At 58.4% G+C, this 15,384-nt stretch overlaps 1 protein-coding gene and 1 long non-coding RNA gene across 6 annotated transcripts in view; one reads left to right on the top strand and one right to left on the bottom strand.

Moving 5' to 3' along the window:
- DIDO1 (death inducer-obliterator 1) overlaps nucleotides 1-14,189 on the top strand; it is a 50,670-nt gene extending 36,481 nt beyond the window's left edge. For all 5 annotated transcript variants that reach the window (XM_027046581.2, XM_027046582.2, XM_027046579.2 and 2 more), the window contains 4 exons: nucleotides 384-537; nucleotides 1,248-1,337; nucleotides 2,159-2,354; nucleotides 9,651-14,189. In XM_027046581.2, the coding sequence (XP_026902382.2) occupies nucleotides 384-537; nucleotides 1,248-1,337; nucleotides 2,159-2,354; nucleotides 9,651-12,706 (3,496 nt within the window). In that variant the 3' untranslated portion in view covers nucleotides 12,707-14,189. The remainder of the gene's footprint in view (nucleotides 1-383; nucleotides 538-1,247; nucleotides 1,338-2,158; nucleotides 2,355-9,650) is intronic.
- Nucleotides 8,359-13,921, bottom strand: LOC113595716 (uncharacterized). The gene is made up of 3 exons (XR_003416291.2): nucleotides 13,785-13,921; nucleotides 13,059-13,193; nucleotides 8,359-9,693 (listed from the first exon to the last, which is right to left on the bottom strand). It is a non-coding gene; the product is annotated as an uncharacterized LOC113595716 (long non-coding RNA).
- Nucleotides 14,190-15,384: the final 1,195 nt, after the last annotated feature.

The raw sequence follows: 15,384 nt of genomic DNA on the forward strand, positions 1-15,384 counted from the left end.
GTTGCGTTCCCTGTGGGTTAACAGAAGGAGCAGAGGGGAGGGATCCAAGCTCTCAGCTCAGTCCGCTGTGCCTAGAATACGGCCATGCTTGGGTGCTTTGCACGGGCAGTAGGAGGCCTGCGTATAGGCTGCCTGCTCGCTATTCTAAACCTGCAGCTCTTAAAACCCGAAACGTGATCTTGTGGTCATTCGGGTTTGTCGCCTCTTCATTTTATTTTTTCTTGACCAGAATGCGTCACAGTTGAAAGTACTTGATTTGAAAAAAACTACCAAAACGTGCAGGAGTTTGCTCTTGCTGTTAATAATTGCCGAAGATGTCCATACTTGGAAAACTTTTGTGCAGAAAGAAAGATGTATCTCTCTCCTCTGATTTTGTTTTACAGCCTCTCCGAGTCAAGGTCCCCTCCGGAAGGAGATACGACCCTCTTTTTGTCTCGACTCAGCACCATTTGGAAAGGATTCATTAACATGCAGAGTGTAGCAAAATTTGTCACTAAGGCGTATCCCGTCTCAGGGTGCTGTGACTATCTCAGCGAGGTTAGAACTGGGAGAGGGAGAGCGAGAGAGCGAGCGTGTGCGCACAGGCGTACGTGCACGCGTCTTCTGTAGACGCCCTGACCCCACGTAGACTCCAGGGTGGCAGCCTTCCAGCAGCGTGTCCGGACGCATAAGCACGGGAGGCACGGGAGAGCCCGCTGTCACGAGTCAGCAGGTTAAGCAGTTTGGACGGTGGCAGGCACTGAGATGAGCAGTCAGGCATCCCGACATCGACGACGAAGCCGCCATCGTCTTCCCCCCCTTTGTGCAGTGAGGGCGTTTACCCAGGGCGTGCGCTCCCAGCTGAAGGCGAGGTCGGGCACGTGTGAGTGTTGCTGTGCAGTAACACGCACAACAGCTCTGCTTTTACAGACTTAGTGCGAACAGCGCTAGGGTGTGCGACCTCCGCAAGTAGCCTAGTAAGTCGTTCTGGATCGTATCTCGTTGCCGTACGCATACGTTCCCGAAAGATGACCTAAGAGTTTTGCAAAACGTAATCCTGTTTGGCTGGAGGCCATCATAGCACGTTTATGTTTGGTGACTCATAATCCTGGATGATAACCAAGCACCATCTAACACTGTTATGACCGTTTCCTTTGGAATGGTTGTTCCCCTGAGTCTCGGGTAGTTGGATGCCTCGAAATTACTGCATCAGTGTCTCCGGATGCCGTGGGTTTACCGGTCATTTACTCCAAGTATGTTTTGTCTAGGACCTGCCAGACACGATTCACATTGGTGGAAGGATCGCGCCCAGGACGGTCTGGGATTATGTCGGCAAGCTCAAATCTTCTGTGTCTAAGGTACCTGTTTTAGTCTAATCTCTGCACCTGTGGAGGAAGGTGTGTGTTCAAATGCAACTTTCTCTTTCGCTTTTTATCTTGATGGGTCAGTACTTGAAATGTCAGCCTATAAGTTATTAAGCGTTGCCAGGTAAACGTTTAAAATTGTGTTTGTAGCTGGATAACAGTGTGTTTGGGTGATACAGTGATGGCAGTCTTACTACAAGTAATTTTAATAATGCGTGCTGGTCGGTGTTAGAAATACAGGCGCCGTGTCTCCTCATTGTTTCTGTGACCAAGGAAGCCAGCGGGTGCTTTATGGTGACCCTGCTGGGGCTCGAGGCCTGGACTCTGGGGGGGGGGGGGGGGCCTGGGTGCCGTGAGCCCCTGAGACGCGGCTGCTGCTGGGCTGCGTGCAGGGGAAAGGGCTGCCTTCCTCCTCAGGCTCCACACGGGGCCCAGACCTTCTGGGCTCCTTGAGCCTTCCTGGCTCTCGTGTAGATCACACGGCCGGGTGATCGGGACCACTGTCCTCACAGCACATGATGTGTCGGTGCGAGAACACCACGAGAGGGGCTGTTTCGAGGACGTGGGGCTACGAATAGGCGTGATCTTGAGATTCCTGCCGAGACCAGGGTTGGAGTCCAGCAGCCTGATACTGGACACCGTGTCGTCCCTAGCACTTGTCCCAACGTGCGGGCCGGCAGGGCCGTGGGAACCAAGTCCGGGGAGCTCTTGTCCCTCTCCTGTGAGACTGCTGGTGAGGTTCAGGTGCAGGCTGAGCGCGGACGCCTTCTCCGGTAACCGCAGGCCAACGTGCTCTCGTCCTGTTTGTGCCGCAGGAGCTGTGTCTCATCCGCTTCCACCCCGCGACCGAGGAGGAGGAGGTGGCCTATATCTCTCTCTACTCCTATTTTAGCAGCCGCGGCCGCTTCGGTGTCGTAGCTAATAACAGCAGGCACGTCAAGGACCTCTACCTGATCCCGCTGAGCGCCAAGGACCCTATTCCATCCAAACTCTTGCCCTTTGAGGGACCAGGTAAGCGCCAGTTTTCTGAGTGGTGACACCTGATCCCACACGTCCCTTTCCCGCCAACGCCACGTCCTCCCGAGCTGCTCACAGGCTTTGTAGCAGCAAGAGCGCTGAATGTAGGTGAAGCCGTGCTGAGCTATAGGACTCGGCCTCTGGGGTCCTGGGGATGGTGGGGTGCACCGGAAATACCCTCACCGTTGGCATGAACTGTCTTAGCAAGTGGCTCGCAGAGGGGAAAACCCCTGTCGTGGCCTCGGGTCCATGGAAACGCAGAAGAGCCGCAGAGGAAGGTAACCGTTGACGTGGGCTCGCGGGTGCTTGCGCTTTACCGACAGCTCAGAGCTGCGCACGCGCCAGGCAGGTTCCTCTCCTGCCTCCCAGGAGACGCAGGAGAGCAGCTCTGTCTGTCCGTTCCTTACAAAGTTCTGCTTTTGGAGGATTACTTGCAAATTAGTCTTAAGCAAAACACCCAACGATTCAGACTTGTCAAGGGGTTGAGGGCGATTCCAAGGGGCACCCGGTCTGGGAGGGGCACGTGACTAGCCGCACACTTGGCAGAAGGCGCCCACATTGAAGTGTCTCCTTGGCCATGAAGTCCCCAAAGGATTGAGAACGCCCGCAGGGCTCCGTACCTGACGCACGGTGGGCTCTTTTTGAGGTGCTTTGTTCCGGAGGCAGCGGCCGAGCACCGGGCCATTGCTGGCGCCGCCCGGACCTGGCACCTCCGTACCCTTGGCCCCGTCACCGGTCCTGGCAGGCGCTCCCGCCACAGCCACGCGCCGGACCCTCCCCACCTAAACCGTAGCGGGGCCCCGCGGGGCTGCTTCGGCCAGAGTGTGCCTCCCACGCCACACGCACGGCCCAGGTCCCTACGTGTCAGAAGCAGGCCCCAGACGGTAGCGGTGGGTGTCTGTGACCGCGGGGCCACGTGTCTGCTGGCACGCTCCATTGAGTCACCTCACTGCCAAATACATGAAAACCAAGTACTTTAGGGTGTCCCCTCCCACACTCTGTGGGGGGAAGAGACGCCACCCGACGACGGGTGGCGGCAAGAACCTTGGTGGAGGTTCTCGGCGAGCGGCTGTGTGAAGTGTGCTGGCCTGCTCCCTGGATCGCCGTCCTGTGCTCCTGGAGGCGAAGACGAAGAAACTGATCTCTCAGGCCCCGTGGAGAACCTCCGGTCAGTCGCCAGTGTAGGAGCTCGTGTGGAGAATGTGGCGGAAGCGTAGGGATCCTGGCTGACACAGACACAGGTGTCCGCAGAGCTGGGCGGGCGGGGGCGGGGGGGGGGGGGGGGAGGATGCCCAGCCTCCCTCTGAACAAGAGTAAGCTGTCCCCGCTGCAGGGTCCGCAGAGCATGAGCCTCCCTGAGACTCTGCTGTGGGATGAGCAGGACGGGGCCTGTGTGGGGGCTCTGCCTGGGCAGGGGTGTGGGGAGCTGGGCTCCGTGGCTAGGCGAGCACGGGTTCCTTGCAGCGGATGGGAGAGGAGACCCTCCATTGGAGTCGCAGTGGGTGCAACCCAGCTGGTGGAGAGGCCGGGGCCCCACGGGACATTCCGGGGCAGCACGGGCACAAGTGGGGCAGGCTGGGTGGGGCCTCTCGCCCGACCCGCTGAGCACCCCGACACACTTGGGGATCGGCCACCCGCCCTCCCAAAACTACAGCACCACCCGAAGAGCCCCCTGAAAGAGCTGTGTTTTAAGGGCTTCTCAACCTGACCTAATTCAGCATATGTTTTTTATTCTCCTGATGCCATTGCCTACCATTGATATCTGTGCGTATGTGATCCGCTTCCGCAGCGAAACAGCCTTGGCCCCAGGCCGGGTCATCTACCTGACCTGCCTCGTGTGTTCGTAACATGACTTGGCACTCTCTGGGTGCGGATGCTCGTGTGTCCCGGCCTCGTGGTGGGTGTGTGCGTGTGTGTGCGCATGTGCTTGGAAGCCTGGGTGTGGGTCCTGGTGTGTGTGTCCCGTGTGCACGCATCTGCAGGGCTGGGCGCGGGAACGTTTCTCCTGGGTCACAGAAGTGGCCTCCGCGGCACAGGCTGGTCGGAGGGCGGCAGTGATGTCCCTCAGCGGAACAGCCTGCCGTCCGGCCAGCACTGCCCCCAGCCTGGCGGGGGCGCCCTTGACTCCCGCCGCGGCCCTGCCCACGGCTGTCCCTGGCCTGAGGTCACATACCCAGTAAATGCTCCCGCTAGGGAGCAGGGCACAAAGCGCAGGCCTCGGCGGGACGCAGGGCCGCGGCTCGGGGGAGCCACCAGTCTGGGTGAGGGGCCTGCTGTGTGAGCAGGGGGAGGGTGTGAAGAGGAGCTTAGGGTGGAGGTAGGGAGGGTGCCACAGGAGCGACCAGCGCTCTTCCCGGAGCTCCATTTGTGGAAAGTCCTTTTATTCCTGTAGAAAATCACAGGTGCCCTCGCCTCCCGCACTCGGGAGCCCAGTAGGTTTCGGTGACGTGGGATTCTCCCCAGACTCTGGCTGTTCGCACCAGAGGGTGCTTAAACCACGTCCTGACCCAGGGACTCTATGTGAGCCTGTCCCTTGGCCAGTGCTGCGTGTTTTCGCAGCTCCACGCTCCTGACCGGACCCACGGAAAGCGTGTCCACACGCGGTCCGTCCTCAGCCCACACACCGAGTGTCCACGCGGCATTTCAGAGCACAGCCAGAGCGCGCTCGGCTCCTGAGGACGTTTCTGTCCGTGCATATTTGTGTGACTCGTCCCCCAGAAATGCCAGGTTGTCACGTTCTGTCACACGGTGTCATTCTAACCACCTGACAGTGTGATCTCAGAAGACACCTGGGAAGCCTGAGTCTCCCTCAGCCAGCAGACTGTCTCCCACTTGGGACGTTAATGTAAGTGGCCTCGAGCTGAGCTGACAGGGCTCTTCTCCCCTGGGGACGTGGGTCTCAGATGCTCTCCACGTCTCAAGGCCTTGTACACGGAAGGAAGACTGGACACGCTGGACATGCGTCTTGTGTGTGCCCTGTGACCCCGACAGGACTGGACCCAGGCCAGGGCGCCCCGTCACTCCCGAGTGAAACCAGGGCACGGGTTCGCGCCTGGGACGCCTGTTGGGTGACCTTGGGCTTCTAAGAGGCGCACACCATAGACGGCAGGGACACCGCCTGCCCGGGTGCTGAGTGGCGAGGGCTGTCTGCCTGGAGTAAAGCCGTGGTGCCGGCTTCTGTATTCATTTTCACTGCTCTCTAAATTAGCTGGGAACTCTGGGGTGAAGGATTGTCAGGTAAGCATTCCTCGGTTTTCCTGTGTGTGTGGTGTGAATCGGTGGCTGTGCTCACACTGTCCTCAAAGTCAAGCGTGATCTTGAGTCCATGTATCGCTCTTTCTCCTTCGAAATCAATAAAAGTATTTTGTAGAAACTGGTCACTGTTTGTTTGAATTTGAACCGTTTGTAGCTCTTGTCGCAGGTCCGCCGTGACGGAGGACGCGCCGACGCCACCCAGCCGTGGGAGCGCAGCCCGGCTGAGGGTGTGCAGGGCCGTGCTGCTCTGAGCGCCTGGACGAAGACGGACAGCACTCTCCTTTCACCTGAAACGTGTGCTAAGCCCCGTGGCTTCGTACGGGTCTCAGGGAGTCAGACTTAGACGGAGGCGTGTGTGTGTGTGTGTGTGTGCGCGCGCGCGTGTGCGTGGTGGTGGTGGCAGTGGGCTGGGGGTGGTACATACTCTTGCCCTGTATTTGCCAAGTCTCTTTCTGGACCAGTCCTACTTAAGAACCATGGCCTGTTAACTCCCACGTAGTTTCTGCTTAGCAGGAGTGAAAATTCTGTCTTGATGGATTCAGACCATAAGAGAGTCTTCATTTAAAAAAAACGAATGGTGTAGGGTACCAGATTTAGGAGTAAAAGCACTACTTTCGTAGTTCCGGGGTTAAGGAGTGAGCTTTCAGATGGCTTATTAAAACTAAGTTTTGTCCCATGATGTGTCCGGGGGGGGGGGGGGGGGCGGGGGGGACAGGCATGTGCTTCCCACACCTTCACCTTCCCCGGCATCCCTGCTGCTGACACACCTGGATACAAGCCCTGGTTTTGGTCTCATGTCAGAAACCTGCTGGCACACGACCTTGCAGATGCCCCTGTCCCTGGGTTGGTCCACTGTTTCTGTACGGGTGGTCTGAGTCTAGCCACAGAGGCTGAGGCTAGAGACCCACCAAGAGCACTCAGGGATGCCCGCATAAAGCCAACCAGGCTTGTTTTCCGTGCAACACACCCCGGAGACCCATTGCCCTGGCACTTTAGAGGGCGTGGGTGCCGACGCCCCTGCTGAGCCCGATCGACACCCCTCTGGAGGTGGGACGGCACACCCCACCCGCCCACCCACCTAGTTGCCTGTTTCCATCTGCTTTGCGAGTTACAAACCTAACAACAACCCTCCAAAGGGCGGTGGGGTAAGTAGGCATCTCTGCTTCTAATGATGGATGAAGGGAGGAATTTGGCAAAACCGGAGAAGCAGCCCTGTGCCCTGGGCTGCAGCCAGTGTGGTCACCACCACCGCACCCTCTCCTCTCCCGAGGAGCACTCGGCAGCGGGCAGGCCTGCAGAGGGCCCTGGCTGGGCGACGGGCATTCTGGAGGAGAGCCGGCCCCCTACTGCCTCCCAGATGGGGGCACCCGTTTGATCTTGCCCCCTGTTGCCTCGCCTGCCACCCCCCTTGTGGCAGCAGGAGCCTGGGTGAACCTGGGGCGCACCCTCACGTCAGTAAAGATCTAAAGGTCGATTCCGAGGCCCCTAAATTAGCAAATTTTACTGTTTGTTCCACAAACGTCAGTTACTGCCGTTTACACTTCAGATACTGTGCCAGTTACACTTCAGATACTAATGCAGCCATGACACGAACACACGCATCGGGTGATGAGATCCGACTGCTTCAGAACAGACGTAGGCATAAAGTCTCGGTGAAATTCAAAACTTAACACCGATCCTCGTTAGACTGTTTACAGATAGGTGCAGATGCAGTCCGGTCGAGAGTTGAAAGCTACTTAATTAGATGCCAGTGCCTGGCGAGCTTGCTGTTCTCAAAACAAATGTAAATGCTGAGTGATTTAACCGTCTTCCCCCGTGATGAATAGGACAGCAGAGGCTGGAATCTGCAGAGGGCTGCCGAGGTTAGGGGTGTAGTGATCGCCCTCTAGTCTGCATATTCACCCGTTGTAAGTTTCCCTTGTGAAGGCACGCTTCACCGGGACTGAGACCCAAGTCTCCCCGGATTTAACACCATGACTTCCCTGCCATGCACAGCTTACTGACCTCTGGGGCCTGACCCCGAGCCACAAGCCCCAGTTGGGCTTTCCCTGCGTGGAGTACAGGTCCCGGGGACTTCCCCCTCACCAAGGCTCCCCGGCCCTGGCTCGCACCCACCCACCCACGTGGCTGAGCGCATTCCTTCACCGTGGCTCTCGTGTCAGGTTCTTCAGGGAGAGCCAGGCTCGCAGAGCAGGTCTGCAGGCTCTGGGGCCGCTGGCAGCCGACCCACGGTCCAGAAGGGCCAGATAGCCATGTTAGCAATTGACCAAACCCCAGGCTGGGTCTGAGTAAGCAGTCAGATGTCCAGTAAACTGCTACGGTGAGAGGAGTGCCCTTGTAAGCTATCCTTAACTCGTGTTAATTAGGAAATGAACTTGATAGATTAACCCTCAGGTCTGCTGAGCAGAAACGTTTGCCATGTGGCACAGTGTGGGCTGCCTGATTTTCCAGTCTGTTCCCTCCTTTGCCTGGCTCTTCCCTTTCCTGGATACACAGCTTTTGTTGGAGGGCTGGGGGGGGGGGGGGCAGGGAGAGGACGTTCTAGAAGCCATGTCTCTTGAGGTGATGGCGAGGTCCTGGTGTGTTACGAGCGGATGTCTTCAATGGACATCTGTGCTCTCGCACATCAGCTATGAGGCAGGAGGCCCAACCTGGGAGGGAAGGAGGGTCTCAGTATGCTGTCTGCGCAGATGCTGGGGTTCCCCAGCTCTCTGGCGCCCCGATACTCTTCCTCAGAGGCTGGACGGGCCATCCACCAACCCTCGAGTGCTCAACCTATCAACCCATCTCTGTCGGAATTTAGGGAGGTTAACAGACGTTTGAGAATTGTATGATGGCACCCACAGAGAACTATTTCAAGTGACTTGTGATCATCTTTAAAACCAAAAGGAATAGGGAAACTACTGATTTTTAGTAAGTCGAGAACGTATACGTACCACGTGCATAAACATCCACATTCTACGGTGATGTTATCAGTTGAGTTTATACGATCTGATTTTAAATATGCTAGTGACATAAGTTTTTGTTCTTTGTATGTCATTTGTCCCTAAAATTACTGCTTTGTGACTTGGGGTGGCAGGGTTTTGTTGTTGTCGTCCCTCTTTTGGTATTCTGGACTTATTGTGAGTGTGGTTACCGAACTATTAACACCCTTGATAAAACGCACAGTTTAGGACGGAGTAAGCCTTTTTTATTTAAGAAATGGGTATTTTTAAGAACCATCCTGTGCCCAGGAACTTTTCCATGCGGCCTGCTCTTCACGGAACACCCCGCCCTTGTCTTTAAGCACCCTGTCCCGTGTTCACAGAGACTGAGCAGGACTTGGCCCTTGTTGATGTTAACGGAATTCCCTAATAAAACCTACAAGGGTGTTTATCATAGCCCTTTCATTCAGCTTGGTCTTTCCCATTAACTGTAACTGTGACGCCAGCAGCTGGGTGACCTTCCCTAATGGCACGTGCTGAGGGGATCGTTGCAAACAAGCCGTGGAACTGCTCCCTGATGGAACCTTCGGTACTCGTACGTGTAGCTTGAATTATGTAGCGCAGTGCGTGAGTTCCAGGAAGGGCTGTTACCTTTCTGATGTGTAGTGAGAGGCAAGTAAAAGAACAAAGCTAAGATTTTGTTTAAAAAAAAAAAAAAAAGTTCTGGTGCGTACATGCTTCATCTCTTATAGGTCAGCAGATGCTGATGTTTGCACGCTGGCGTCTCCGGCCTCCTCCGTCATGCCATTGCTTTAATTACATCTGATCTTTAAATCTGTAACGTAGGCTCTGCTCATTGGGATGACTTGACTCATGAACTGGGCCCTGGGTTCTGTGGCTGTGACGTGGGGGCTGGACGGCGGAGGTGACGGTGTGCCCCGGGGTCTTTTGTTTGCAATAAGCTGTTCAAACACTCGATTGTGTTTTGCCAGCGAGTTTCTTCCTCCTTCCTATTGAAACGTGCCCCATCACTGCCCTTGACAGGGTTTACGTCTGGAGAATAAAGGCCGACGTTAAATTCTGAACTCTGCACGAATGTTTTGTTTTTCAGGTCTTGAGTCACCGCGCCCCAACATCATCCTCGGGTTGGTGATCTGTCAGAGAATAAAACGCCCTTCAAGTGCTGGAGAATTAGATAAGGTAGAGGAGAAGCGGACCCGACTTCAGACCCAAGAAGAAACCGAGGTTTCTGTCTATCCCAAAGTGCCTGCAGCTCCGCAGTCTGAGAGGAAACCCCCCAAGCTCCAGGTCTGCTCCGGGGACGTGGCCGGCAGCACCACACCCCCAGGGACTCCTCCCCCGCCGCCCCCTCTGCCCGAGCCACCCAGTGCCCCGGCGGCGTCGTCCGTGTTGAAAATCCTGTCGTCGCTCAAACCAGGAGCCACGAGCACTACCACGGCGTCCTCACCCGCCACTGCGGCCGTCACCGTGGCCTCTCCCTCCGCCAACCCCTCCACCTCGAAGACAGCCTCACCCCTGGAACACATCCTGCAGACGCTCTTTGGGAAGAAGAAGTCCTTTGACCCCCCTGCCAGAGAGCCCGTGGGGTCCACACCGGCCTCCCACCAAGACCCCAAAGCCACGGCCGACAGCGGGCTGCCCGCGGCGCCTTTACTGGACCCGATCGTCCAGCAGTTCGGTCAGTTCTCAAGAGACAGAGCTCTGGAGGACGAGGAAGATGACAGACCGTATGACCCCGAAGAGGAGTACGGGCCCGACAGAGCCTGTGACGCTCAGCTCGAGCGCGGGAGGCGCCCCGATGGGGACAAGGCCCCAGAGATGGCCGAGCGGGAGGAGGTGGCCTATGACCCGGAGGATGAGACCATCTTGGAAGAGGCCAAGGTGGCCATCGACGACCTGCCCAACAGGATGTGTGCGGACGGGAAGGGCGGCTCCGCCGAGAGGCCCGGCGAGCCCACGGCCGCCGGAGCGGCCCCCTCCCTGGTCGAGCAGCAGCAGATGATCGAAGAGCTCAACAAGCAGATTGAGGAGCAGAGGAGGCAGGTGGAGGAGCAGGAAGCCGCGCTCCGGCAGCAGAGGGCCGCCGTGGGGGCCTCCATGGCGCACTTCTCCGTGGCCGACGCGCTGCTGTCGCCGCCCCCGAAGTCCCTGCCCCAGGCCGAGCTGTTCCCGCCGGAGCAGCAGGTCGCGTGCCGCCCGCCCGCACTCCCCGGCGCCCCCGCGGGGGCGGGCCCCGGCCCCGGCTGCGACCCGCGGCAGAACCGGGACCCCCGGCAGGCCCGGCGGCTGGCCACAGAGCACGGCGAGGGTGAGGCCGGCTCCAGGCCGCCCGCGGCCCGGGAGGAGGGTGCAGAGGCGGCCCCCCAGGCCAAGCCAGACGGCCCCAAGCGCGAACACCCCCCCGCGAGCCCGGTCCCGCCGCCCGTGGACGGTGGCGCCCCCTCGGCGGGCTCCAGACCTGCCCGCAAGGTGCTGCTGCCCACGCCCCCCGGCGCAGCCGCCTTTCAGCCCGGCTTCCCTTTGCACGGCGACGCCCAGAGCTTCCCCTCTGCCGGCGGGAGGGACCCTTTCTCTGGTGCCTCTCAGGACAAAGCGCTCGGCTCGTCCCAGTACGAGGATCCAAGGAACGCTCAGTTTGCCGAGAAAAGTGACCACCCGACCGTCGAGCCTGAAGGAGACAGGGAGCCGCAGTGCAGACCTGGCGAGGGGGCCGCCACTCTCCCGGCACCTGGACAGAGGGTGGGGGGCCCTCCGCCCGCGCCCCAGGGCCAGCGGGAACCGGCACCACGTGCTTTCGGAACGTCTGGGCTTCATGGCCCCAGTTTCCCAGGACCGAGGGGGTCCGTTCCTCCTTTCTCAGAGGAGAGTATGGTTTCCAATAGCGATGGGCCACGGGGGCCTCCGCCAGCCAGGTTCGGGGCTCAGAAGGGGCCCATTCCTTCCTTGTTGTCAGGGCCACACGGGCCCCCTCCCTACGGGGACAGCAGGGGCCCCTCCCCCTCCCACCTTGGGGGGCCCAGGGGAGCAGCACCCCAATTCGAAGACCGAAAGGACCCCCACGGGGAGAAGAGGGAGTTCCAGGACGGCCCGTACGACGAGATGGCCGGCCCCCCCTCTCAGTTCGAGGGACCAGAACAAGCCCCCTTCATGGCGGGCAGAGGCACGGCGCCTTTCCAGTTCGGAGGCCAGAGGAGGCCTCTGCTGTCACAGTTTAAGGGCCCCAGAGGAGGTCCCCCTCCCTCTCAGTTTGGAGGTCAGAGAGGGCCCCCGCCCGGCCACTTCGTGGGCCCGAGGGGGCCGCATCCCGGTCAGTTTGAAGGACCCAGAGCCCAGGCACCAAACTTCATGCCGGGGCCCAGGGGGATCCAGCCTCAGCAGTTCGAGGAGCAGAGGGTGAGCTCGCCCCCGAGATTCGCCGGCCCCCGGGCGCCAGCGCCCCTGCCGTTCGGCGGGCCGAGGGGGTCGGCGCCCTTCCCCGAGAAGAGCGAGCCCGCACCGCCCCGCTTCCACTTCCAGGGCCCGCCGGCCCCGGGGCTGAAGCCGGCCCCCAGGCCGCTGCTGGAGCTGCCCAGCCACCCGCCGCCGCACCGGCCGGAGCGCTGGGACGAGGCGCCGGTGCAGGGCCCCGAGGCCGACTTCCGCGAGGGCAAGGGCCACGAGTACAGAAGCCAGGCCTTTGAAGGGCGGCAGAGGGAGCGGTTCGAAGCCGGGCCCAAAGAGAAGCCGCTGGAGGAGCCCGAGGCCGCGCCGCCGGAGAGCCGGCCGGGCAGGGCCCTGGAGGAGCGTCGGCGGGAGCGGGGGCGGCGCTGGAGCCGGGAGCGGGACTGGGACCGGGGCCACGAGCGGGGCCGTCACCGCGACAAGGACCCGGGCCGCGAGTGGGACCGGAGTCGGGAGCGCGGCGCCGACAGGGACCGAGGGCGGGAGCCGGAGCGGGCGGCCGAATGGGGCCGGAGCCGGGAGCGCAGCCGGAACCGGGACCGGGAGCGCCGGCGGGAGCGGGAGAGGTCTCGCAGCAGGGAGCGCGGCCGGGACCGCACCCGCGAGCACGGCCGGGAGCGCAAGGACCGCAGCAAAAGCAAGGAGGGCGCCCGGGACCCCAAAGCCGAGGCGCCTCGGGCCGCCACCCCCGCCACCCAGACCTAGCGCCGGCCGCGCAACGCTCCCGCGGGGCCGGCGCCGGGTCGTGGTGAGCGCCTGGGTGTGCAGAGAGCTACGAACTGCGATGCAGAATAGAACGTTCTGGACTTCGACGATTGCTGTAATTTTGTGTATAGTGGTTTCTTACAAAATTTCACATCTTTACAATTCTGTTGCTTTTAAAAAAAAAAAAACTAAGAACTGAATATTTCCATTTAAAATCACTGAAATGGGAAAGCGTCTACAGAAGCATATTGCTTTTTCAAATTATAAAGTTATCTTTTCCAATAACTTGAGTCTCGTAACTTTTAAGGGAATTTCAGTGGACCCTAGAGCCATACCTTCGCTGACCTCTCACCTGTATTTCTGTTTCCAGAAGCTGTTGTCACAGGTGTCACAGGAGGTGTAGTGCTCGGGGGCGGGTGGCCTGCTTTCTCCTCGCTCCCTGGGGTGTCAGATGCACAAAAGCCCACAAATGCATTTTCCTTTTGTCCTAAAGAAATTTGAATTGCAAATTTCAACCAGGAAACAAAACATTTCTTAGTTTTGCTCAGTTTTTATATATCACTTTATACATTTTTTTTCAAAAACGTGATTGAAAGCAACATCTGTCCAAGTAGAAATTGTTGCATTTTAAATAGCAATCTATTGAAAAAGGTGTAACCTTTACCAGCCTAAAGAAAGTGAGAAGATAAGCCAATTAAGTGTACTTTAAAAAGGGGGTGGGGGGAGGGGGGTTACTTGGACTTGAACGATCAGGAACATTTTGTTTGTGAAACCCGACCCTCTGAGCAGTCCTTCCTGTGTCCCAGGGAAAGGGCACCAGCTCCAGACTGTTACACTGTCCGGTGATGCATTTTAGAGTTTGTCATTGAAAGCAGAACAGTACTTGTGTGAAGTCTGGGACGGAAACCAGTGATCGTAGTTAGAGAGCTACAACTCAGGAAGCTGTTGGCTGAAACGGCGGCCTGCCTTCTGTGGCGTATTTGCAGGTACTTCCGGAGCGTGAGAGGGAGGAAACCTTGCTAATTTATTTGACTGTACAAATACACTTTGATAATTTTTTATATTTTCATAAACTTACTTTTGCAAGTGTAAAATGAGAGAATTTCATTCATTCTTTGGAGTCTGTTCCATCGTACATCACTACAGATTTTTCACTTTCTAGCACAAACGTACAAATGGTAAGAACACGGAGGACTTAGTGATTTGGAGGGACTGGGATTCCAGAGCAAACGTCAGGTGACACCGCAGCCGAGTGCTGAAAGTTCCAACGTCTCCTACGATGCGAAGGGTTTTTTACATGTAAAACACATTTTTCTAATTTAAATACACAAATGTAAAAATCAAGTGTGTTTCTTTAGGTTTACTTGATAGAAATTTCTGTAAATTGTATTTTATATTACAAAGTATTATATCACTGTACATTAAAACACGGAACTGCATAGGTTTTGTTACTTGAAGTAGAATAAACATCTACAGAAGGTTTTCTGGCGCGCCTGTGTCACTTCCCCTGTCGGGAGTCTGGGGCTGGGGGGCCCCTCGGCGAGCTCGCACACGCCCACCCCTGCCCTGTGCCGACAACCCCCACCCCCCGACTTTGAGTCGGGTGACCCACCCTACCACTCTGCCTCCTCGAGCGGTGCCTGGTGCCGTGGCCGCCGTGGCCTAGAGGTGTGGTGGAGCTCGTGGCCCAGGCTCCGGTGCCGCGGGTGGAGTGGGTGGCCGTGGCCGAGCCGGCAGGCTGACGCGGTGCCTTCAGGGCGAGGGGAACGGCTCCCAAACCTACACGCGGCCACTGCCGGGGCAAAGGACACGGCGTGGGCGTTGCCCTGGAACTTCAGCGCCCAGCTGCCCCCCCAATTGACCTCAGTCCGATGACCGTGTCCCAGAAGCTCACTCTCTCAGCAGGCGCGTCCCCAGCCCCGCTGTGAGCAGAGGCAGAGAGAACATCCTTCCTGAGGACGCTCCCGTCCTGTTGGGTGTCCTGTCACCAGTGGTTGGCAGGTGTCCCAGCCCAGCACAGGGCAAACCAGGGAGGGCCCCTGGACACAGAGCAACCAAGGAGGGTTCCGCAGGGGGCAGCACCCGGCCCCCCAGGCCGCTGTTGCCTCAGAAGGGTGTGCTGAGCCGAGACGGCCCACAAAGGCGCACGGAGGCGGGCGGCCTGTTTACGGGGAACCGCGAGGGGCCAGGCCTGGCCGGGTGCAGGGCCGCCGTACCCAGAGCTGACCGGGGACACCGAAGAGGCTGGGCACGGCGCCCAGGCCTGCACAGTGCTGTCAGAGGGGTGTCCCCGGAACGTCGGGAAACTGGGCCCCGTTTTCAAGTTCTCAGTCCTTCGTACGCTCACTGCTCAGATGTTTGCCTTCAGTTGTGTTCACCCCAGAGCCTGTGTCTCCCACGCTCCACGGCACCAGGATGCTCTGTCCTCACCCTGCCGCCTGCCACCCCCGTCACCCCTCCAGCCTGTGACCCCATTTAGCCAACGGGACCCCTGAGCTGCACGTGGGTCTCCAGAAACCCGAATAGCGAGGAGTCTGGCTTGAGGATGCGGCCCTCCTTCCCTGAATCTTTTTCCCCTCTGTTTTCTTTTGTTTACAAAACTGGGATTCTATACGTTCTTGTATCTTTTTTTTTTAATTTGCTTTGTCCTGGGAAATTCCCAAAGGCATCAAATATTC

The sequence above is a fragment of the Acinonyx jubatus genome, chromosome A3 (genome assembly GCF_027475565.1).
Source record: "Acinonyx jubatus isolate Ajub_Pintada_27869175 chromosome A3, VMU_Ajub_asm_v1.0, whole genome shotgun sequence".
Lineage (NCBI taxonomy): Eukaryota > Metazoa > Chordata > Mammalia > Carnivora > Felidae > Acinonyx > Acinonyx jubatus.